The 26,879-nt window shown below is 41.0% G+C and overlaps 1 protein-coding gene across 3 annotated transcripts in view; it reads right to left on the reverse strand.

The window, feature by feature from the left end:
- Positions 1-26,879, reverse strand: part of lrch2 (leucine-rich repeats and calponin homology (CH) domain containing 2) — a 174,886-nt gene that overhangs the window by 81,466 nt on the left and 66,541 nt on the right. For all 3 annotated transcript variants that reach the window (XM_072270489.1, XM_072270487.1, XM_072270488.1), the window contains 5 exons: positions 19,545-19,689; positions 16,010-16,136; positions 623-728; positions 378-514; positions 100-230 (listed from right to left, as the gene is read on the reverse strand). In XM_072270489.1, coding sequence (XP_072126590.1) covers positions 100-230; positions 378-514; positions 623-728; positions 16,010-16,136; positions 19,545-19,689 — 646 coding nt within the window. The remainder of the gene's footprint in view (positions 1-99; positions 231-377; positions 515-622; positions 729-16,009; positions 16,137-19,544; positions 19,690-26,879) is intronic.

Here is a 26,879-nt window from a genome sequence, read left to right on the forward strand (position 1 = left end):
TAACCTAAGAAAATGGCAAGTTTTACTTTAAAAGTCAGGTACATAATACTTTTAATTTACATACAACAATTACCACTTTGTACTAAATGTGAAAGTAACCTGTCCGTCAGGGTTTGAGGATGTGCTCTCTTATCCAAAGAGGGAAGATCCAAAGAATCTGGCTTCTTGTCTATGCGACATGATTGAATATTGAGGAATTTGAATATATGCACTTTTCCTTTGAGACAAATCTGCAAAAAAAAATTAAGGTTATTTTTGAGGAATGAGTAGTCACACATTCTGTTAAATAATGAATGGGATTTAAAGTGCCATACAATGAAAAGGTTATTCCATTATCAAATTAATATTAGACAAACCTGAACACATATTATACACACCTGTGCTGGAGGAGATTGCATTGGGTTGTTATCTAATATTATAACCTGAAGGTATTTGAGCTTTCTAAAACTGGTGGGTATTTTGGTCACTTTATTGCAGGAAAAGTCTAATTTTACGAGGGGAAGTTCTGCCAATTCTGAAAAATAAAGTGATAATTACAATATACAGATTAATAAAGCTCTAACAGATCAATACATAAATGTCCTCTTAAAGAGAAGTAATATATACAGATGTGATTTCTTACCTTCAGGTAATACCTGCAGATGATTTCTTCTAATATTTAATTCCCTAAGTGACTGAAGCTTTTCCATTTGGTGAGGAAGGATTTGAATCTCATTGCAGCTAACATCCTGTAAACAAAATGGAGAATACTGAAATTAAACCAAGCACTTTTCACATCTGGCATTTCTTATTATGAGAGACAATTTTACATTTTTCAATCTATACATTACTAACCAGAGTCATAGCTTGCATTGCTAAACTTAGGAAACGCTGATAATGTTCTGTGTTAGACAAGGCTTGTGGGGAGGGCGAGGAGAGAAGGGAGCACATTGTTAACGTTTGAGGTCAGTATTCAACCTTCCTTGCTGCCGCTGAAACCCCAGGTTCCTTTTCCCTATTGCCACTCTCCAACCCTGGGTATCTCAGGATCCACCATCACCTCCTGGGTCATGGGAGCCTCTGTCTTTCTCCCACTCAAATTCAATGAACACACCAACCCTGTGTGCCTTCCCTGCGCCACCAACTCTCCTCCCAGCTGTTATCCCTGTCATTTCACCATTTCATCCGACCTTCCTCTCTGAGGCAGAATGTTCTGTCCTCAGTAAGGACCTTATCTTTGTCCCCTTCGCCTGCACCAAAGTTCTGCACCCACTAGAGGCTAAACTCTTCTGCCATAGCCCCCTTCTCGAAGCCCACTTCTTTGGCAAGAGTTCTCTATCCTGGAACAATGACCCCTTCTGCCATCTCCAGTCCTCCTCCTTTCATTGGATACCCCGCTCTGGCTTTCTGCCTGCCCTGGTTCTTCTCATCTCTAATTGAAAACCAGGCATCAACTGGCTCAACTTTAGCACTCCTCACTCCTCTGTGAACCTTACCTCCTCTGAATGCACTGCCCTCCACTCTCTCCACACCAATCCCAACCTTACTATCAAATACGCAAAGGGGTGCTGTTATAGTGAGGCAAACTGACTGCTACCTAGCCGACGCCAGGCAGCAATGCTCAGATATCTCCTCATGTCTACGTCTTGAAAAAGATCCCACTCCAGACCATCAGAAAATTGTCTCCGACACCAACTCTGGAGAACACTCATCCATGGCCACCAAACTCAGTTTGCTTACCCTGCACTGCTCGCTTCTACCTCCTACCTAAGATCCACAAACGTGTGTGTCCGGCACTGTTCCGTCTAAGCTGTGTGGGTGCCTGGCCACTCAGTAACTGAAATGCACCTGCACATAAAGCTTTTGTCGCCATGCAGAAGGAAATTCTGTAACATATAAACATATAAAGTGTCGCGCAGTTTTCAGGTTGTGCAAAAATTTCCTGCTCAGAGCAACGGTTGGCCCGCACAGCTGTAAAAATTAGAGGAAATGTACTGTCCGGGTAGGCCCATCGTCTCTGCCTGCTTCTGCCCCACTGAATCCATGCCCTCATACCTCAACTCCATTCTATCCCTATGATTCAGCCCCTTCCCACCTACACCTGCAACTCTTCACGTGTTCTCTAAATCAACAACCTTCAATTCCCTGGCAGTGACTGCCTCATTTTCACCAGGGATGTCTAGTCTCTATATATTTCTGTCCACCATTAAGGTGGTCTTAAAGTCCTCCGCTTCTTTCTCAACAAGAGAACCAACCAGTTCCCCTCCACCACCACCCTCCTTTTTTTGGCAGAACTGGTTCTCACCCTCAACAATTTCTCCATCATTCTCCATAGCATCTGCCATATCCAAAGGGATACCATCATAAACACATCTTTAGCTCCCTTTCCCATTCTCTATTTTACACAGGGATTGCTCCCTCTGTGAATCCCTTGTCTATTCCTCCACCTCAATAGTCTCCCTCCCAGCACTGATCCCTGCAAGCAGAAGTTGTACACCTGCCCATTCACCTCTTTCCTCACCTCCATTCAGGGCCCCACAGTCCTTCCAGGTGATGCAACACTTCACTTATGAATCTGTTGCGTCATCTATTGTATCCAGTGCTTCCAATGCGGCCCCCTCTACATCGATGCGACTCATTGTAAATTGGGGGAACATTCTGCAAGCACCTCTGCTCTATCTGCCAACTGCAGAATTTCCAGTGGTCAACTATTTAATTCCTATTCCCATTCCCATGTTTTGGTACACGGCCTCCTCTTCTGCCAAGATGAGGCCACTCTCCATCTGGGTAGTCTCCAACCTGATGACTTGAACATCGATTTCTCTTTCTAGTAGTTTTTCCCATCCTCTTCCTGTTCCTCTATTCCCCACTCTGGCATCTTGCTTATCTTCACCTGGATATCACCTCCACCTGGTGCTCCTCCTTCTTCCCTTTCTTGTATGGTCCACTCTCCTCTACTATCAGATTCCTTTCTCTCCAGCCCTTTACCTATCACCTTCCAGCTATCCTTCCCCTCACCTTTTATTCTGGCATCTTTCTCCTTTCTTTCCAGTCTTGAAGGGTTTCAGCCTGAAAAGTGTTACCTGACCTACTGAATTCCTCCAGCAATTAGTGTGTTGTTTTGAATTTCTAGCATCTGCAAAATTCCTTGTGTTTGTGATTTGCAGTCAGTGATCTTCTATAGAATTGATGAAATGTTACTGTCCTATGTTTGTTCTATTGCTCTCTCCATAGATATGGTCTCAGTAGGGATATATCAAGCATTTTCTGATTTTATTTTCAGATTTTCAACATCAATATATTGCTTTTTGCTTCTGACAACCAATATTAAATGAAGCAGAAATTATAGGTCACTTCAGAAAAAAATTGCAATACATTTAGTGCCAAATCATCAAAAATGCAGAGAGAAGTTATTTACAATAGACTGCTTGAAAAATCAGAATAATTTCAAAATACAGTATTAATATTTGAAACACAGATCCAAGAAATGGCCTTATTATAATATTGAGCATTGCTTGTTCCATCCCATAGTTTGGAATCATCTTGATTATTTCTTTGGAAGCAGAAACAGATTGAAAGGTTGAAGTCCATTCTTTATGCATATTGCTCATTTTATTCTATTTGAACTGGCACTGAGTGAGTGCTTCTTGCTAACAGTGTACAACCTAAGCATATTCAATAAGCCACACTGAATTGATATTGAGATATTCCCCTATAACTTGCAGATCTCTGCATTTATAGTAAGTGCATCCTTCTGATCAACTATTAATATTACAGACTAGAGCCATATCAAGAGTCTTCACCTAAAAAGCAGACTAAGAGGCAGTGATTCATTGATTTTTAAAGGCAGGCATGCAGAAGAAATCTTCTTTAAAAAAAAAGACAAAACAGGAATCTGAATAATTAACTCGTAGAAGAGACTGATTAGAATCTAACTAGAGCAGATTCCTAACCTTTTTTTATGCCATGGACTAATACCATTTAGCAAGGGGTCCTTGAGCAAGAGTATTTTGTGGAGATTTGGGACCCCACAAGAGAAAACATTTAGTCATGTTCAAGATGCACCATATTTTCATTCAGATTAAAATTGACTTATCATTGAAACATACAGTGAAATGTGCTGTTTGCATTACCAACCAACACAACCTAAAAAGATGTATTGGGGACGCCCCACAAGTGTTCCCACACATTCTGGGGCTAACGTAGCTTGCCCATAATGTTCAGCAAAACTACACAACAGCAACAAAACGATAACGAAACCACAACAGCAAAACAAGCCTCTTTCCTTCTTCTCACCCATTCACACACACAAGCAGACCTCCAACCCCAGGACAACCCACTTCCAGGCCTCCAGTAGATTTACAGACATTGGGTCTCTGACTTTCGACGTGCCAAATCAGGGGTTTTGAACACTGACTGCTGGACTTGCCAACTTCAGTCTTCAATCCCAGACCCCGAACTCCAGGACTAAAAATCCTGACCTACACAGATCTCCAAGCTGGAGTCTCTCTGGCTTGAGGGAGGGGGGTGAGGGGGAAGAGAGGGAGGGCATCACTGGCCATTGTGTTTCTTGTCTACATGAACCATCTCTTGCCTACATCCCATAACCTACTCAACTGGCTGGAGGTGGGGGGGGGGGGGGGGGGCCCTCACCAGGTCTTATCCAAGGAGCCTGCCAAACTCAGTCACTGACAATGTGGATTTGCTGGCTTTCGCCCATAGCCCAACATCCATTAATGGGAATCACTGGCCTTTGGCTGCAAAATACTCCAATCTGAACTCCTATCACCGACTTCTGCCACTGTTATTCCTGTCTATAAACCATTACCTGAAGCATACCTTCCCATGCTGTCTCCAAAACCTAAAAAAAACTAAGTCTGAGTCACAACCCCAGTGGACATCGCAGCTTGCCCTTATCTTGACCAGACAACTTCCCAAGAATAATGTTCCACATGCAGACTACAGGGGTTCATGAAGAGGGCTTATCATCAATTTCACATTCGAGAAAGCACATTACCACTGATGGCCAAGGTGCTACTTTGTTCTATCACCCGTATTCTATCTGCATCATAAAATGACACCTGAAATCTTTCAGACACGAAGAACTGATTTCTTCTGAGGTCCAGAGTTAATTGCTGTTCCTTCATTAACCAACCAAATTTTGAGTTCATCAGCAAGGTTTTTCTGTTGTAAGTTACCAATGTTTAGTCACTAAATAGCTGTAAAATTAGAGATGATAGGATTTCTAGTTATATACAGCAAACACATCTTTATTCACTGAACATAGTGTGACAGTGGGCCATATTAAAATTAGTTTTTGATCCATTAAATGAGCAAAACAGCAGATAGGTGTCAACTGAGACAAAAGCAGGCCAGATGAGACTGCTGCTTGTGTGCCAAAAACACAGGGATTGAGGAGAGTTGCAGCCTTTAAAAATGGGGTGCCTAAAATGCTGCAAACTGTTGCAAGACTAAATGAAATGTCATCTTTGAAGTGCTCAGATTTAGTCTGAAAAGCGAAATTGCATATAGCATTACAGTAGTATAGTTAAAAGACAGAAGTACATTTTTACCTTAAAATAAGTTAGACCTGGCTTGAGGAACAGCACAAACTAAGCTAGAAGGCCTCTATGAGGAATGTGGTAATTGAAAATAAAGAGCCTGTTGTTAGGTATCACCAAGCCACGAAGGCTTTAACAAGATAGCACAAGGCCATCAGCATCGGTAATGCACAAGGTCATGCAGGCAAGGTGATGTCAGAAGCAGTTACTTCCCGCCTTGGGCTGGATAAAAAGAGATAATCAAATGTCTAATACACTTTGTACAGAGCGACATTTTTGGTGACATTTGGAGACCAGAGTGCAATGAGGCCTCCTTTCCAAGTAGAGATATAAAATAAATAATAAGTGTGTTTTGCTTTGATGTAGGAATGATTCTCTTGCTTCAGTAAAGATTTTACTATTCGGGTGGGGAAGATGAAAGGGAGGAATCTATCCTGCAGTATGCAAACCAGTGGTTACACCAACACTGTATCATATAAATTTCTGGCTACTGCAAAAAAAAAGCAAGGCTCTTTGGGCTCTTTTAGCTGTTTGTTGACACTCTGGTGACCACAATAAATCGATCCAAATACACCTCAAAATCCTCCCTGTGGTTGTAACATAGAAGGAATAATGTATATGACAATTGGTGAAATATTAACAACCGCAAAATTTAGATACAAACATCTTGTTCAAGTTACTGTTTATCTAACCTTTTAAAAATGCGTAAATCACTTGTAAATACAATAAATACAAATTAAGTAACTGTTAAAACAGAAAGATTAAAGATTATTTTAAAATTAAAAATCTTAAATCCTTTTAAAATCCCAACTTCTTGCCTCAGAATTTTGCATTTCCCAGTTCCATTCAAATCAAGGGCAGAAAGTCATTTAACCACAGGCTCAGTGCAGAATTTTAACGAGTGCACAAATGTCAAGTCTCCTGTGTTAAACTCCATTAGTAATGCGATTCTGTGGTCTAGCCAAGAATTAATTGTTGACAATAAATTTATATTCTTCATGACTGGACACGTACAAAAATCCCGAAGTTACTGTCAGTTACAGTGCCTATAAAAAGTATTCATGCCCCCCCTGCCAAGAGACTTTTATGTTTTATTGTTATACAACATTGAATCAAAGTGGATTTAATTTGGCTTTTTTGACACTGATCAACAGAAAAGACTCTTTCATGTCAAAGTGAAAACAAATTTCTACAAATTGGTGTAAACTTATTACAATTATTAAGCCCAAAATAACTGCATAATAACTAACCCCTTTCAAGTCAGTATTTAGTATATAATTATACTTTATTGTCGCCAAACAATTGATACTAGGACGTACAATCAACAGAGCGCTATTTGATTCTGCGCTTCCCGCTCCTTGGAGTACAAATCGATAGTAAATATTAAAAATCTAAATTATAAATCATAAATAGAAAATAGAAAATGCAAAGTAAGGCAGTGCAAAAAAACCGAGAGGCAGGTCTGGATATTTGGAGGGTATGGCCCAGATCCGGGTCAGGATCCATTCAGCAGTCTTATTGCAGTTGGAAAGAAGCTGTTCCCAAATCTAGCCATACGAGTCTTCAAGCTCCTGAGCCTTCTCCCGGAGGGAAGAGGGACAACAACTGTGTTGGCTGGGTGGGTCGTGTCCTTGATTATCCTGGCAGCACAGCTCCGACAGCGTGCGGTGTAAAGTGAGTCCAAGGACAAAAGATTGGTTTGTGTGATGCGTTGCACTGTGTTCATGATCTTCTGCATCTTCTTCTGGTCTTGGACAGGACAACTTCCATATCAAGTTGTGATGCACCCTAGAAGAATGCTTTCCACGGTGCATCTATAAAAATTAGTGAGGGTTTTAGGGGACAGGTCAAATTTCCTTAGCTTTCTCAGGAAGTAAAGGTGCTGGTGGGCCTTCTTGGCAGTGGACTCTGCTTGGTTGGACCAAGTCAGGTCATTTGTGATATTGACCCTGAGGAACTTAAAGCTTTTGACCTGTTCCACTTGCGCACCACCGATGTAAATGGGGTCACGCGGTGCGCTACTCCTTCTGAAGTCAACAACCAATTCTTCCTCTTGCTGACGTTGAGGGATAGGTTATTGTCTTCGCACCATGCCACCAGGTTCTTAATTTCCTCTCTGTACTCAAACTCATCATTACCCGAGATACGGCCTACAATTGTTGTGTCACCAGCAAACTTATATATTGAGTTCGATGGAAACTTGGCTACACAATCATGGGTGTACAGTGAGTACAGCAGGGGGCTGAGGACACAGCCTTGTGGGGCACCGGTGGTCAGAGTGATTGTAGAGGAGAGCTTGTCCCCTATTTTTACAGCCTGGGTCCTGTCTGTGAGGAAGTTGAAGATCAAGCTGCAGATCTGAGTGCTAAGGCCCAGCACCTTTGGCAACAATTACAGCCTTGAGTCTGCGTGGAGAGGTCTCCATCAGCTTTGTACATCTGCACACTGCAAAATTTTCCTCATCCTTCTTCACAAAACTGTTCAAGCTCTGTCAGATTGCATGGGGATCGTGAGTGAACCACCATTTTCTCAAGTCCAGCCACAAATTCTCAATTGGACTGAGGTCCAGACTCTGATCTGGTCACTCCAGGACATTAACTTTGTTGATCTTAAGCTATTCCTGTGTAGCTTTTGCTTTATGCTTGAGGTCATTGTCTCGCTGGAAAACAAATCTCACAAGTCGCTGTTCTCTGGTGGACTGCAGCAGGTTTTCCCCCAGGATTTCCCTGTATTTTGATGCATTCACTTTACATAGAAACATAGAAAATAGGTGCAGGAGTAGGCCATTCGGCCCTTCGAGCCTGCACCACCATTTATTATGATCATGGCTGATCATCCAACTCAGAACCCCGCCCCAGCCTTCCCTCCATACCCCCTGACCCCCGTAACCACAAGGGCCATATCTAACTCCCTCTTAAATATAGCCAATGAACTGGCCTCAACTGTTTCCTGTGGCAGAGAATTCCACAGATTCACCATTCTGTGTGAAGAAATTTTTCCTAATCTCGGTCCTAAAAGGCTTCCCCTCTATCCTCAAACTGTGGCCCCTCGTTCTGGACTTCCCCAACATCGGGAACAATCTTCCTGCATCTAGCCTGTCCAATCCCTTTAGGATCTTATACGTTTCAATCAGATCCCCCCACCTCCACCTTCACAAGCCTTCCAGGGCCTGCTGCAGTGAATGAAGCACCCCCACTGCATGATGCAGCATGTTTCACGAAGGGATGCTGCGTTATTGATCATGTGCTGCGTTTGGCTTACACCAAACGTAACATTTCATTTGATTGCCAAAAAGGTCAGTGTTGGTTTCATTGGACCATAGAATCTTCTTCCAGCTTACTCCACATGCCTTCTAACAAACTCTAGTTGAGATTTCATGCAAGTTTTTTTCAACAACAGCTTTCTCTTTGCCAGTCTCCCATAAAACTGTGACTGTTAAAGCACCCAGACAACAGTTGTTGTACGTGCGGTCTCTCCCATCTTGGCCACTGAAGCTTGTAACTCCTCCAGAGTTGTCACAGTCTCTTGGTGGCCTGCCTCACTAGTTCCATTCTTGCACGGTCACTCAGTTCTTTGAGGACAGCCTGCTCTAGGCAGACTTACAGCTGTGCCTTATTCATTCCATTTCTTGACGATTGACTTAATTATCCACCAAGATATATTCAATGACTTGAAAATTTTCTTGTATCCATCTCCTGACTTGTGCATTTCAACAAACCTATCTGCAGAGTTGCATGGAGTGCTCTTTCATCTTCATGGTGTACTCTTTTCCAGATACTAACTCACCAGCAGTTGGATCTTATAGATCCAAGTGTATTTTTACTACAATCAATCAAAACACCCTAACTGCACACAGATTTCCAAAAACAGATCTTCATTTAACTAATTATGTGACTTTTAAAACCAATTAGCTGCACCAGTGATGATTGTGTGTGAGATTGAAGGGGGTGAAAACTTATGCAATCAATTTATATTTGTAATTAATTTAGATCACTTTGTAGAGATCCGTTTTCATTTTGACATGCAAGAGTCTTTTTCTGTTGATCACTGTCAAAAAAAGTCAAGATATGAAAAAACAATAAGACATGAAAACTTCTGGGGTGCAGGGGAAGGGTAAATACTTTTTGTAGGCACTGTATGTAATCACAGCAGCATATTTTGGTCTGGATTTTAAGGACTACATTTCCCTACAAAATCCAGACCAAATGAGGCATTTAGCTTCAACCACATAACCACATTCCAGCTTCTTCTGAGGGAGGTAAAGGGGGGAGGGGCCATGTAAGTTGCACTACTGAGGGACCATATCAGAGCTGCACTCAGAATGGCCATCCTAGAGGGCCCTTCTGCTGAGTCCATAAGGAAGAACTCATATATAGGAGTATTGCAATCACTCTGATGGGATTATACTACAGAACACCCCCCCCCCCCCCCGCCACCACCAATAATCACTGGGATGTCGAGGAATAGATATGCAGGCAGATTATGGAAAAGTGTGAAAACAGATGGGTTGCTGCCATGGAGTCAACTTTGCTAATATAAATCAGAACCTTCTTAGTGTAAGAGGTTTAGATGAGGCAGAAACTTGTTAAGTTAATCCAAGAGGGCTTTTTAAATCAATTTGTGTAGATAGTCCAACAAAGCAAGGGGCTGTACTGGACCTGGTATTGGGTAATGAGCCTGGGCAGGTGACTGTGGTAAACAGTTATGGAACATAGCCTCTCAAGTTTTGAGGTGGCTAAAGATAAGAATAAGTATGGACCTTGTGGGAGAGTATTAAATTGGAGTGGGAGAATTACAAATTAAACAGTAACTAGGGAGAGTTAATTGGGAACAGATGTTTTTGGGCAAGTCCATATCCAACATCTGGAGGTTGTTTAAAGACCAATTGCACAGAATACATGACAGGTATTTTCCAGTCAGGAAGAAGGACAGCGATAGCAAGATGAGAACTTTGATGTTGAGGAAGGTGAATAATTTAGTCCAGAAGAAAAAGGACAAAGTATGTAAAGCTTAGGAAGCTAGAATCAAACAGAGCCCTTGAGGATTATAGAAGAGCCAGAAAAAAAAACTCAAATAGAATTAGGAAAGCCAGGAGGGCCATGTAAAGAGAATCCTAAGGCATCAAGAGCAAGGTGGTAACTAGAGAAAGGGTAGGACCACTCAAGGATAATGAGTGGAGCATTTGCTTGGATGAGGAAGATGAGGGCGAGGCTTGTAATGAGTACTTTACATCAGTATTTACTAACAAAAAGCACATGGAAAATAGGGAGATCAGTGTTTGAGCATATTAATATGCTAAGGCATTGAGGTAAAGGAATCGTGTTGAGTCTCAGGAAGAACATAAAGAAGGACAAGTTCCCAGGGCCTGATCAGATATACCCTAGTTTATTGAAAGAGGCAAAAGGTAAGATTGCTGAGGCCTTGACGATTATCTTCATGTCCTCTTGCCATGGGTGAAGTCCCAGACTACAGATGAGTAGTTAATGTTATTCCATTACTCAAGAAGGGAACCAGCAATAAACCTGGGAAGTATAGACCCTTGAGTATCATGTCAGTGGTAGGGAAGTTACTGGAGAGAATTCTTAGAGTTAGAATATATGAGCATTTGGAAAACTAGGGCCTAATTAGGGAGACTCTGTATAGTTTTGTGTGGTGCAAGCCATGTCTTACTAATTTGAGTTCTTTGATGAAGTGATGAGGGCGATTGATGATGATAGAGCTATGGTTATTGTCTACATGGATTTTTGGTAAGGCATTTGACACAGTTCCTCAACGAGAAGATTAAGATGCATAGGATCGGCGGCAAATTGTCTGTTTGGATTCAGAATTGGCTTGCCAATAGAAGACAGAGGGTCGTGGTTCAAGGGACTTATTCTAGTTGGAGGTCTGTGATTCGTGGTGCTCTTTGGGAATCTGAATTGGGAGCTCTGCTGTTTGTGACGTACATAAACGACCTGTATGGAAATGTAGATGGATGAATTAGTAAATTTGCAGATAATATGAAGATTGCTGGTGTTGTGGATAGCGTGAAGACTGGCAAAGAATACAGTGTGATACAGATCAGGTGTAGATACAGGCAGAGTAATGGAAGATGGCATTTAACCCAGGCAAATGTGAAGTATCAAATATAAAGAAACAGCACACTGTTAATGCCAAGGCCCTTAACAGTGCTGATGAGCAAAGGGATTTTGGGGTCCAAGTTCATAGCACTCTGAAAGTGGCTACACAGGGCGGCATATAGCATGCTTGCCTTTATTAGTCAGGCATTGAGTTCAAAAGTCAGGAAGTTATGTTGCAACTTTATAAAACTCCAGTTGGGCCACATTGGGAGTATTCCATACAATTCTGTTCACCCCATTATAGGAAGGATGTTGATGCTTTGCAGAGAGTGCAGAAGAAGTTTATCAGGATGTTATATGGATCAGGTGGTGTTTGCTATAATGAGAGGTTGGTCAAACTTGGGTTGTTTTCTCTGGAGTGGCAGAGGCTGAGTGGAGATCTGATACAGGTTTAAAAGGTTATGAGAGGCACAGATAAGAGTAGACGGCAAGTATCTTTTTCCAAGGATTGAAATGTCTAATACCAAAGGACACGAATTTAAGTGAGAGCAAGTTTAAAGGAGATGTGAGGGGCAAGTGTTTTTTTTTAAATGTTCAGTATACAAAGAGTGGTGAGTACCTGGAACATACTGCTTAGAGCTGCGGTAGAGAAAGATACATCAGTAACTTTTAGGAGAAGTTTCGATAGGCACAGGAATGTAAAGGAAATGGAAGGATATGGACACTGGGTAGGTAGAAGAGGTTAAATTTGTTGGCCATTTGAATACTACTATAATTGGTTCAGAATGAAATTGTGGGCCAAAGGGCCCATTTCTGCACTGTAGTGTTCAATGTTCTTAGAAGCCCTTGAATTACTCTTGAATACATGTTTTCTTTTCACCAGTTAGCAGGAATTACTGCTTACTATTGTATTTCTGATTACCTTGATTAACTGAAAAAAGTGGCAATTTCTGGTCATGGCAAAGACCCTGTTTTTTTGTAACACACATCAAAGTTGCTGGTGAACGCAGCAGGCCAGGCAGCATCTGTAGGAAGAGGTGCAGTCGACGTTTCAGGCCGAGACCCTTTGTCAGGACTAACTGAAGGAAGAGTAAGGGATTTGAAAGTTGGAGGGGGAGGGGGAGATCCAAAATGATAGGAGAAGACAGGAGGAGGAGGGATGGAGCCAAGAGCTGGACAGGTGATTGGCAAAAGGGGATACGAGAGGATCATGGGACAGGAGGTCCGGGAAGAAAGACAAGGGACCCAGAGGATGGGCAAGAGGTATATTCAGAGTGACAGAGGGAGAAAAAGGAGAGTGAGAGAAAGAATGTGTGTATAAAAATAAGTAACAGATGGGGTACGAGGGCGAGATGGGGCCTAGTGGAAGTTAGAGAAGTTGATGTTCATGCCATCAGGTTGGAGGCTACCCAGACGGAATATAAGGTGTTGTTCCTCCAACCTGAGTGTGGCTTCATCTTTACAGTAGAGGAGACCGTGGATAGACATGTCAGAATGGGAATGGGATGTGGAATTAAAATGTGTGGCCACTGGGAGATCCTGCTTTCTTTAAAAAATGAAGACATCTCCCTGGCTTCCCTTCCTCCACTATCAACTCTGCTCTTAAACGCATCTCCCCCATTTCACGTACATCTGCTCTCACTCCATCCTCCCGCCACCCCACTAGGAATAGGGTTCCCCTGGTCCTCACCTACCACCCCACCAGCCTCCGGCTCCAACATATTATTCTCCGTAACTTCCGCCACCTCCAACGGGATCCCACCACTAAGCACATCTTTCCCTCCCCCCCACTCTCTCTGCATTCCGCAGGGATCGCTCCCTACACAACTCCCTTGTCCATTCGTCCCCCCCATCCCTCCCCACTGATCTCCCTCCTGGCACTTATCCGTGTAAGCGGAACAAGTGCTACACCTGCCCTTACACTTCCTCCTTTACCACCATTCAGGGCCCCAAACAGTCCTTCCAGGTGAGGCAACACTTCACCTGTGAGTCGACTGGGGTGACATACTGCGTCCGGTGCTCCCGATGTGGCCTTTTATATATTGGCGAGACCCGACGCAGACTGGGAGACCGCTTTCCTGAACATCTACGCTCTGTCCGCCAGAGAAAGCAGGATCTCCCAGTGGCCACAAATTTTAATTCCACATCCCATTCCCATTCTGACATGTCTATCCACGGCCTCCTCTACTGTAAAGATGAAGCCACACTCAGGTTGGAGGAACAACACCTTATATTCCGTCTGGGTAGCCTCCAACCTGATGGCATGAACATCGACTTCTCTAACTTCCGCTAGGCCCCACCTCCCCCCGTACCCCATCTGTTACTTATTTTTATGCACACATTCTTTCTCTCACTCTCCTTTTTCTCCCTCTGTCCCTCTGAATATACCTCTTGCCCATCCTCTGGGTCCCCCCCCCCCCTTGTCTTTCTTCCCGGATCTCCTGTCCCATGATCCTCTCGTATCCCCTTTTGCCAATCACCTGTCCAGCTCTTGGCTCCATCCCTCCTCCTCCTGTCTTCTCCTATCATTTTGGATCTCCCCCTCCAACTTTCAAATCCCTTACTCACTCTTCCTTCAGTTAGTCCTGACGAAGGGTCTCGGCCTGAAATGTCGACTGCACCTCTTCCTACAGATGCTGCCTGGCCTGCTGCGTTCACCAGCAACTTTGATGTGTGTTGCTTGAATTTCCAGCATCTGCAGAATTCCTGTTGTTGTCCCTGTTTTTTGTGCTGTTTTTCTAAGTCCATACAGACAGTTGTTGATTACATAATAACATCTCATTGTCCCCAATTACATACTAAGGGACAATTTAACATTGACCACATTTCTTTTGATGTGAGGTGAAACTGAAGCACCGAGGAAATCTACATGGTTCTGGGGAAAACTTGCCTAATCCACACAGACAGCACTATAGGTCAGGACTGAATCTAGGTTACTGGAGCTTTGAGGCAGCAACTCTTCTAGCTAAGACGCTGGTTCTTCATTCTAAGTTCCAATCAGTGTAGGGTCAATCTGTTCAATTTCTGCTCACACTTCAACACCTTCACTCCAAAAATCAACCTGGCCTGATTTCTATATAAGCATATTGTTCCCAAAATATATAGACCAAAACTGTATGTGATGCTCCTGCAGTACCCCTTAAAGATGCACCTTTTATAATCTCCACCCCTTGCAATAAAGAGCAGTATTCCATTAGCCGCCTTAATTAATCATGGTACTTACAGATCTATCCTTTATGTACTCATAACCCCAATTTGCTTTTATGACAATATTTTATAGTCTCAGTCCTTTTAAGTAATGATTTGCTTTATCATACCAAAATAGATAACTTATGTTCCTTACATTATACTGTATTTGTAAATTCCTTACCCAATCAATTAACCTACTTTACCCCTTTGTATCCTCTTCAGTATCGGCCATCTAGCAGGAATTTTAAATTGACAGCAAATATAACTACAGTCCACTCTGCGTTCATTATTAATCCACATTGTTAAATCACTGATGCATGTGGCATACCCATTAATTACAGAATAACAAACAGAAAATGATCCATAGATTAAGACAAATGCATCCACCACTTCTGTGGCTACTTTCCGAAAATGATGCAAGCAAAGTCAGGAGACATCTACTTTTAGATCTATTTGCTTGTCAATATTGCCTTCAACTCCATCCCTTTCTATACCCTCTTAATTATCTATTTAATCACTAGGATTTTTTTTGTGTCTAGAACCAAGACTTATTCAAAATAATTTGAAATGTCCCATTTCTCAATTTCCCAGTCTCATCTTTAAAAGAATTAATGTTTACTTTAGCCATTCTTTTCTCTTTTATATAACTGTAGAAATATTAAATTTTTAATATTAGTTGTTATCTCACTCTTTTAACACCATCTCTTTTTATAAATTTAAATAATCCTTTATAGGCTTCCCAAATGAAGACCAACAGTTCTAACCAAGTCTCATGATATCATTCAATTGACTCTCAATTAGTTTTTCTAATTTTACGACCTTCACCACAACGTTCAAGATTTCAGAGTGTGGAATCCTTCCAACACTTCCCACAGCTCCCCACATGAAGTTCAAAATTCAAAGTCAATGCTTAATCCAGTTACATAAATGTTACCATATACAACCATGAGATTAATTTTCTTGCAGGTATTCACTCAACGAAGGATCTACTTAATGCAAGTTTGTATATCTTTCCCCACTGAAATTATACCGTAGATGCTTGAGAATCATGCATTAAAATTCTGTATATATAAACCCACAGTCCCTGAAGTTGCAATTAATAGTTGTCTGATTAGGTCAAACATCCTTATCCTTAAAACAATATAACATTCAAATACATAATACGTAACCATAATCAATTTACCCACAGGAATGGATGCAGCCAAGCAAATACAGACTTACCAATTCCATTAAATCTTTAAGCTTTCCAATTTCTTCTGGTAAGGAAACTAGCTTATTGTTACTCACAACTAAAACTTTAAGTGGAAGATTAAACAGATATTTTGGCAATGTTGATAGAAGATTTCGACTAGAAGACAAAGTAGAGTTCAAAGTCAAGCAGTGATAACAGTACTTTAAAACAACAAAAAAGACAAAAACTGGATGATAGCCCATGAAGGCAGGTCATGCAAGGATTCTGTTCCTGAAAACTGTCCAGTAAACCATTTTCCTGCAAGTCAGAAATGAGTGCCCCAAAACCCAGATTAAAAACTCACTGCTCAAAATAGTTGGGCCCCCCATTCCTGATGTACTAGCTTGCTTTCTTTCAGTAGGCGTTGCACTGTCATCCATTTGGTATCGCTATTGATATTGTACCACTTAGACCTTAAGCGAATTATCTCATTATGCTTTAAGCTAACAAAATATTTATAGAATTTGTATAAAGTCAGATTTCATTAAAGACTTGAGGACCTGGTAACCTCTCCATTGTTTTAATAAGTAAACACTCAACACAATACAGGAATACTCAAATATGAAAACGGTAATTTTAACAAAGTCAGGATGATACTTTGTCTGGTACATTAGAGTGGTCGAATTTGGGGGGAGGGGGGAGTTGAGAATGTGGAGAGAATAAAAATGGGATTTCATCAGAATTAGTGTAAATGAGTGATTTGCAGATTCAGTGAGCCAAAGAGCCTCTTGAATCCCATATCTCTTTATGATTCAATATAGGACTGAATTTATCCTGCACAAAATTATGTAGACTCTCAACAATCATACTAGAATTTACAGATGTAAAATGTTTCACAGATCCACAATTAAAGGGCAATGCAATGTGTATAACTCATTGAAACTTGGGTTCCTAAAGGGATTCAGCAGGTTGATGCTGCCTCACTGTTTTTCTTGATTGGAGAATTAACAGTTTGGAGCCACCTATAGGGCCTTGGCTAATTGGCAGGAAACAGAGAGTGGGAATAAAGGGATCCTATTCTGGTTGGCTGCCAGTTACCAGTGGTGTTCCACAGGGATCCGTGTTGGGGCCGCTTCTTTTCACGTTGTACATCAATGATTTGGATTATGGAATAGATGGCTTTATGGCTAAGTTTGCTGATGATACCAAGATAGGTGGAGGGGCCGGTAGTGCTGAGGAAACAGAGAGTCTGCAGAGAGACTTGGATAGATTGGAAGAATGGGCAAAGAAGTGCAAATGAAATACAATGTTTGGTTATGCACTTTGGCAGAAGAAATAAACGGGCAGGCTATTATTTAAATGGGGAAAGAATTCAAAGTTCTGAGATGCAACGGGACTTGGGAGTCCTCATACAGTGATACCCTTAAGATTAACCTCCAGGTTGAGTCAGTAGTGAAAAAGGCAAATGCAATGTTGGCATTCATCTCTAGAGGAATAGTGTATAGGAGCAGGGATGTGATGTTGAGGCTCTATAAGGCACTGGTGAGACCTCACTTGGAGTATTGTGGGCAGTTTTGGTCTCCTTATTTAAGAAAGGGTGTGCTGACGTTGGAGAGGGTACGGAGAAGATTCACTAGAATGATTCCGGGAATGAGAGGGTTAACATATGAGGAACGTTTGTCCGCTCTTGGACTGTACTCCTTGGAATTTAGAAGAATGAGGGGAGACCTCATAGAAACATTTGGAATGTTGAAAGGCATGGACAGAGTGGATGTGGCAAAGTTGTTTCCCATGATGGGGGGAGTCTAGTACGAGAGGGCATGACTTAAGTATTGAAGGGTGCCCATTCAGAACAGAAATGCAAAGAAATGTTTTTAGCCAGAGGGTGGTGAATCTATGGAATTGTTGCCACGGGCGGCAGTGGAGGCCAAGTCATTGGGTGTATTTAAGGCAGAGATTGATAGGTATCTGAGTAGCCAGGGCATCAAAGGTTACGGTGAGAAGGCGGGGAAGTGGGACTAAATGGGAGAATGGATCAGCTCATGATAAAATGGCGGAGCAGACTCGATGGGCTGAATGGTCGATTCCTGCTCCTTTGTCTTATGGTCTTATATGAAACACAGTCAGTCAATATTATGGTAACACCATGGTAGATAATGTTTGTCTACTAAACAGCAATCAACTTATGCTTAGTTTTGTTGAAGCAATATTTGAATCAGGACATAATGAACATGGTCAATTGTACAATAGGATCTTGAGTCTATTAAACCTATTTCAGCTTAACACAACAAACTGTAGCAGTTACCACAATGCAACATTCCTTATGTAGAAAAATATCAGCCTAGCTATTCTTAGTGGGAGCTCGCAATTGTTTTTGCCGCAAACATTACAATTTTTCAGCATCTGTTTGAATGAAAAGAAAAATACATTTTCTACTTCACTGTCAACCCATTAGAAGAAATTATTTTACAAATAATTTCCAACAGAATGATTCTACAGATTCCACGATACCTTAATCATTATACTGTACTGACAGAACTGAAATTGATCTCTCAAATGGGAAGTGATAGGGGAGAAATGTGATTTGAATGTTCCTTTCTCAACAAGTTAACAATTGCCTTCAGTCTCCCAAATAGCTTCAATTTCAAAAGTTCGATTAGATATGATAGACAATGCCTTCTTGTTGGTGTCTCCTTTGCTTTCACTGCAAAACTCAGTTCCATCACAAGCACAACGCTCTCCACCATTGAGGGCATCTTCAAGAGGATGTGCTTCAAGAATGCCACCTTATTAAAGACCCTCATTATCCAGAACATGCCCTCTTTGCATAACTATCATTAGGAAGGAGGTACAGGAGCCTGAAGTCTGCACTCAATGTTTTGAGAATAGCTTCTTCCCCTCCACCATTAGAATTCTGAATGGTCTATAACACTAGATCGCTATCCTCTATTTATTCTGTAACTTAGTTTATTTTTATGTTTTGTACAGGACTGCTGCACAAAACAACAATTTTCACAACATACATCAGTGATAATAAACCTGATTGGGATTTTGAGAAAAAGGATAGTGAACCTCTCAAAATGAAAATAAAAATAACCAATGCATCCAGTATTCACCCTGACCAAACATCTTGCTCATTCATCAAATATACTAATGTTATTCCAGGAGTTAATGGAACATCACCAGAGTAATTCCACGTCAAACACCTATTTCAGGTCAGGAGCTCAATTTAGACCTGCACAAAGATACAAAAGAAATGTTGCTTGTAAGAGGCACTCCCCTTTGGATGGCACCACAAACTGATGTCTACTCACATGGACGAGAAACTAATCTGTTTACACCTGTAATCTGAGAAAAATTCTTTAAATTAAGCATCATTGTCAAGTAAATACCTATTTTCTTATAACAACAAAAATCAAAAAGTCTTAAAAGCAAAATAATCTTAAAAATGCCATATCTTCCCCTTGGTAGAATCACAGACTAAGGGATTGCAAACTCTGACATATCATGAAAGGATTATCATCCAGATTAACCGTTGTAAATTTTAGAATTTAACTAATGCTCATGATAAAGCCAATTACTTACCTAATATTTAGAAAAGTTAACATTTGCAGATTAACAACTGTTTCTGGAATGCACTTAATGCAATTGTGATACAAATGTAATGTCTCCAGAGGTGCGAACAAACAAACCTCTTGTGGAATTTCAATAAATCTGTTCTTTGAGAGATCTGAAAAAAAAAAAGAATGGTGACTCAGTTATATGCAATTGCATGATATAGATTACAGTAATAAGACACAGGACACTGCAGATGTTGGAAATTTGGTTCAATACATATTAAGTAATCTTGAGGGTCAGGTAGCAACTATGGAGGGAAATGAACAGTTGACATTTCATGCCAAGACCCTTCATCAGAGCAAGAAAGGGGGAGGAGCAGGAGCTAGTATGTGATAGGGGGAAAAAAAACAGGTGTTTAGGGGAGAGATGAAAAGGGGAAATGATATGAGAAGCTAGGAGTTGATAAGTGGGAAGGGTAAAGAGCTGAAAGGAATCTGATAGGAAAGGACCATAGAACATGTAATATGAGAAGGTGAGGGGGAACAAGAGGGAGGAAGATAAAGGTGATGGGCATAAACTCAAGCGGTTCCGTAGGTGCCGGAAATCTTGAGCAACACACACAATGTGCTGGAGGAAATCAGCAGGTCAGGCAGCATCTATGAAGAGGAATAAATAGTTGATGTTTTTGACTACCTCCAAGAGGACCATAACCTCATTGTGCTCTCAAAGACCTGGACAGCTACGTTGGGTTAAGTGAGGTCTTTATGCTTTGGCTCTTGGTAGGGTCATTTTTGCATTCAGATGGAGAAGGAGTTTTCATTGCTGTTTCCATTGCAGTTTTGTTTTACCAGTCAGGGTTGATGGCCCTGAACTTAACTCCTGAGTTCAAGGGTTCAGTTCAGGGCCGTCAACCCTGACTAGTAAAACAAAACTGTTTTGGAAACAGCAATGAAGAATCCTTCTCCATCTGAGTGCGATGGCATTCTTGAGTCTCTACCCGGGACTTTCATGACCCTCCAAGGCAGGGGTTCCCAACCTGGGGTCAATGGACCCCTGGGTTAATGGCAGGGGCCCATGGCATAAAAAAGGTTGGGAATCCCTGCATTAAGGGAATGTTGTGAGGGTTGGATAGGGGAAAGAGGTGTTGAAATGGTGCCACAAGGATAAAGAGATATGGGACGGGGGCAGCGGGAAACAGCGGAGACACATTATCACAAGTTCTGGAGCAATACATGCAATGTAAGGGACAAGTATGGTAATCAGAGTGGAAGTGATACAGAATGCGTGATTGGACATTCTACAAAGCAGTTCACTGACCAGAATTTCATTTTTCTGTGTAGCATAATTTTGATTATGGGCAATAAACACAGCAATACTGAAAATAATGCAAATAATTAACATTTCAGCTGGGAAGTGTATTTTGAGAACCTAGGTGGTGAGAAGGGAGGGACACATGTTGCACATTCTGCAACAGCACAAGTGAGAACCATAAAATCTGATACGGGTATGGCTGCAAAAGTGCTGATATGATTATGTCGAGTACAAAAGTGTTGCTATGCTTGGTCCATTTAAACTTTTGAACAATGGAGAAAAGCAAGGTAATTAAGAACAGAACTCCACAGATTAAAATAAAAAAAAGTGAGCACACATTCAAAACTTCTGGAGCAATGCAAGGGATAAGTATGGAAACCACAATGAGTGTGATACAGAATATATGACCCGGATGTTCTGCAAAATCCACAGTACAACTTCAGATTGATAATACAAGTGAGAAGAGACTGTTTACAGAAAATTCAGATGGGAAGTGAAAAAGGAAATAAAAAGTATGGTCAAAAATAGAAAATAATTTTTGATATGTGAATAGCAAATAAAATGAGAGATAAGGCAATTCAGAGATCAAAATGATCTATTCATACAGACAGAAGGCATGGCCTTGGTACTAAATGTGAATTTATATGAAAATAGATGCCAACAGGACCTTCGAAGAAATAATTGAGAACTGTAGAAAAGTGATCAAACTTAAGCATCAATTTTCTCTGCGGACACTTTTTAAAAATTTTAGATTGCCAGTATCTGCAACATTTGCTTTACGAATAGTAGATTTCACAAACAAGAGAAAATCTGTAGATACTAGAAATCTAAGCAACACAAAAGTTCTGGAGGAACTCACTTAAAAGACTTAAATGTACTTAAAAAAAAAAAAGTTTGCATTGGATTCATCCCAGATTGCTCGGCATGGAAAGAGCAGCAGTGGCAAAAATCATTGAAGTATGTGGGTACAGGCCTTCCATAGATAATGGCCTGGGTCTGGTTCTGTTTTTATAGACACCTGTAAATCAACTTCTTCCACAAGTCACAAAAATCACTTGATTTACTAACTACAGCTCCACAGTATTATAATAAATGGCATTAAGGTACATGAGATTCAAGAAAATAAACTATAAGTGAAGAGAGAAAATTAGTTCTGCCAGTCGAAAGAACAAACCCATGTGTATTTGCATTTAATAACATTATGGGAGCTTATTCATTTGTACGGTGTTTCCATAATTCAGACATTTACAACCCAGGAACAGAGATTGCACTCACATTCTGGGAAAATGTGAATGTTATATACCCCAGAGAAAAAAGTGCAATTATAAACTACAGTGCGGAAAATTTTTATAAAGATGACAAAAGTAACAATCATTGGACAAGTATTAAAGGTCAATATGGATTCAAACACAAAGGTGATTAGTTGAAATTTACATATTTTATTGTGTAACCAGCTTTGGGGTTGGGGCGGGGTGTTGTTGTGTATTTGTAGTTTCATAAAGGTTTCATTATCTGCCAAATAGGCATTATTTCAAAATGACTGGATAAAACCAATGACAGGAGCAAAGATAAAAAGTGTACAGAAAATTTGTTAAATGACAGGAAATAAATATTTGTTTTAAGATCCACAGGGAAGTGCACAACCCTCAGACATTGAGTGTAGCAAGGGAAGAAACTACAGAGGCCCTCGCAAAGATATTTGCATCATCTGCAGCCACTGGTGAAGTTTCTGGAAGGTGACATATATTGTATCATTATTTATCCTAAGGAAGGGTCTTGGCCCAAAACGTAGACTATACACTTTTCCATAGATGCTACCTGGCATGTCAAGTTCCTCCAGTATTTTGTGTGTGTTACAAACTATGGAGCTTGTTACTGGAGGGATTCTAATGGCCAGGATCTATTAGCTGCTCGACATACAAGCACCAAGTAGGACTGTCAGCATGTTAAAGTGTTTCACAAATCTGTTAGTTATTTGAAGAGACATCCAAGAGCAATGATGAGGGCAGGGCAGTGGATGTTGTCTGTATCAACTTCAGCAAGGCATTTGACAAGGTCCTACATGAAAGGCTGGATCTCATAGCTTCCAGAAAGAGCTAGCTATGCAGATGCATAATTGGCTTGATATTGGCAAGAGTATTCTTTGGACTAGAGGCACGTGGCTAGAGGTGTGATACAGGGATCTGTGCTGGGCCCACTATCATTCATCTAAATTATTGAGTTCAGTAGGTACAAGGTATAACTGATAGGATTGCAGGTGATACTAAAAGAAGGGTATTGTAAGCAACGAAGGTTATCAATATTACAGGGGAACTTGGATCACCTAGGTTAGTAGGCTGATGAATGACAACTGGCACAAGACCATAAGATATTGAGAGCAGAATCAAGCCATCTGGCCCACGAGACTGCTCCCCCATTTCATCATTGATGATCCATTTTCCTCAGCACCAATCTCCTGCCTTTTCCCAGTAACCCTTCATACCCTGAATAATCAAGAATCTATCATCTCTGCCTTAAATGTATCCAATGACTTGGCCTCCACATTCGCCAGTGGCAACAAATTCCACTGGTTCACCACTCTGGCTAAAGGAATTTCTCATCTCCATTCTATATGGAAAATCTGGCTAAGTTATGCCACAGCAACAACCTCTCACTCAATGTCAGCAAAAACAAAGAGCTGATTATTGACTATAGGAGGAGGAAACTGGAGGATCAAAAGTTAATCCTCATCAGGGATCAGAAGTGGAGAGTCACAACGCTTTAAATTCCTGTGTTATCATCTCAAACTAAATGTCCTGGGTCCACCATGTAAGTGCCATTACAAAGAAAGCACAGCAGCATCTCTACTTTTTTAGAAGTTTGTGTAGGTTTGGCATGTCAGCGTAACCTCTGGCAAGCTTCTATAGATATGTGGTGGACAGCATAATGATTGGGCACATCATACCCTAGTATGGAAACGCCAATGCCCTTGGATGGAAAATCCTACAAAAGTACAGGCCAGTCATCGTGGATAACACCTTCCCCACCATTGAGCACATCTACACAAAGTGAAGTCAGAAGAAAACCATCCATCATCAAGGACCTCCACCACCCAAGTCATGCTCTCTTTTTGCTGCTACCATTAGGAAAGAGGTACAGGAGCCTCCGAACCCACACCATCATGTTCATGAACAATTACTACTACTCAACATTCAGGCTCTTGAACCAAAGGATATAACTTCACTCACCCAAACACCAAACTGTTCCCAAAAATGATTTACTTTCAAGGACTCTTCATCTCATGTTCTTGATATTGTTTGCTTGTTTGTTTTGTTTTTGTATTTGCAGAGTTTTTCTTTTATACATGGGTTGTTTGTCCATTTTGTGTGGTCTTTCATTGATTCTAGTGTGTTCCTTCACACTTACTGTGAATTTTCACAGGAAAATGAATCTCAAGATTGTATATGGTGACACAGTATATATTTTGATAATAAATTCATTTTGAACTTCTGAAATTTATTGGTACCTTTCCTATATGCAGGTGACCAAAACTATACACAATACTCCAAATTAGGCCTCACCAACATCTTATACAACTTTAACATAACAGCCCAACTCCTGTACACAATACTTTGATTTATGAAGTCCAACATGCCAAAAGCTTTCTTTAACATCCTATCATGTCACTTTAAGACCCTGTGATGTCACTGTCAAGGAATTATGGATCTGTATTTCCTAGATCCCTCTGTACTACAATCCTCAGTGGCCTACCATTAACTGTGCAAGCCCTATCCTGGTTTATCCTCCCAAATTTGTCTCACAAGTTTACCTCACACTTGTCTGCATTAAATTTCATCTGTCATTTTTCAGCCCATTTTTCCACCTGATCCAGATCTCACTGCAAGCTTTAATAGTCTTCCTTGTTGCCCACTAAGCCCCTAATCTTGGTTCATGTGTTTTTGCTGATCCAGCTAACATCATCCAGATCCTTGATATAGATGACAAACAACAACGGACAACACAAATTCCTGCAGCATACCACTAGTTATAGGCCTCCCATGAAGCCAATGCCAAATCCAATTTAATAACACATAATAAATGGCAAGCTACTGAACCTCTGGCCAAATTCCATTCAGAACTTTGTCAAAGGCCTTAAAACCCAATGCAGATAACATCTCTTGCCTTTCTTTCATCAACTTTCCTGGTAAATTCCTCAAAAAACTCTACAAGATTGGTTAGACATGACCTTCCACGCACAAGCCATATTGACTATCCCTAATCAGTCCCTTTTGTTGGATTAGCTTGTATAATTGTCATTGGTTTTTCAGTTTAACTTATGTTTGCATTTTCATATAATCAGCTATGTATATGGAATTGTTCAGTGTGTTTCCTAGTGGTTACAGTTCTGTATTATTCTGGAAGCTTGTTGGGTATCGCAATTATTTGAATATGGGCTGATTGGTTAACTCTTATCTACAAAGTTTAAATGGAAAGTCTGTTATTGATGGAAATTCAGTGGAATTAGCAAACTGGTATAAGAGCAGAGCACATAGGCTCTCGCTCTTTCCTTTGTTCTTTTCCCACCATCACCTTCTCTCACTATATGGCACTGTTCTCACTACTCTCCTTTGAACCTTATTACACATTGCTATTTGGGGAAAAAAAGCAGACCAACACTGAAGTTAACATTGTGCTCAAATTAAATTTGTAGAAGCTGGTGGAGTAGCCAAGAAATCTTCAGATTATAATCTAGTGCTTATATAGTGAGAAAAATGAGATCAATTGCAATCCCACAGAATTCAGATTATTGTCCTAAAATATCGACTGCAATTCTATAAGATTTCAATTGCAATTCTACAAAGTTTTGACTGCAGTCCTACAAAATACCAATAGCAGTTCTACAAAGATTGACACAATCCAATAAAATTACAACTGCAATCCTAAAACAATATCCTGATTGCAATCCAATACTTCTATCACAGTCCGGCTGATAAGAAGTATGTACAAAATAAATGCTACACCAGAGTGAATTAAGACAATGACCGAAGTCGTGAAACCTACCACAGAATCTCCAGTCATGTGTGATCAGATCACTGAGAGTTTGAGCACTTACCTCTATAAAACATTTCAGTTTGATAAAATTAATAAAAGAAATTGAGATGAAATGTATCAATGCTGAGTCTATTAAGAATGCATGTGATAAGATACAGAGAATGCCTGAAGAAAAGGAAAAAAAACTAGAATGTCAAGTCGTCACTTTTTATTGTAATTTCGACCATAACTGCTGGTACAATACACAGTAAAAACGAGACATTTTCCAGGACCATGGTGCTACATGAAACAATATAAAAATTACACTGAACTACGTAAAACAACACAGAAACTACATTGGACTACAGACCTACCCAGGACCGCATAAAGTGCACAAAACAGTGCAGGCATTACAATAAATAATAAACAAGACAACAGGCACAGTAGAAGGCAGTAGGTTGGTGTCAGTCCAGGCTCTAGCTATTGAGGAGTCTGATGGCTTAGGGGAAGAAACTGTTATATAGTCTGGTCATGACAGCCCAAATGCTTCGGTGCCTTTTGCCAGATGGCAGGAGGGAGAAGAGTTTGTATGAGGGGTGCGTGGGGTCCTTCATAATGCCGTTTGCTTTACGGATGCAGCGTGAGGTGCAAGTGTCTGTAATGGCGGCAAGAGAGACCCTGATGATCTTCTCAGCTGACCTCACTATCTGCTGCAGGGTCTTGCGATCCGAGATGGTGCAATTTCTGAACCAGGCAGCGATGCCGCTACTCAGGATGCTCTCAGTACAACCACTGTAGAATGTGATGAGGATGGGGGGGTGGGAGATGGACTTTCCTCAGCCTTTGCAGAAAGTAGAGACGCTGCTGGGCTTTCTTTGCTATGGAGCTAGTGTTGAGGGACCAGATGAGATTCTCCGTCAGGTGAACACCAAGAAATTTGGTGCTCTTAACGATCTCTACGGAGGAATCATCAACGTTCAGCGGAGAGTGGTCGCTCCGTGTCCTCCTGAAGTCAACAACCATCTCTTTTGTTTTGTTCAC

The sequence above is a fragment of the Mobula birostris genome, chromosome 10 (assembly GCF_030028105.1).
Source record: "Mobula birostris isolate sMobBir1 chromosome 10, sMobBir1.hap1, whole genome shotgun sequence".
Taxonomy (NCBI): Eukaryota; Metazoa; Chordata; class Chondrichthyes; order Myliobatiformes; family Myliobatidae; genus Mobula; species Mobula birostris.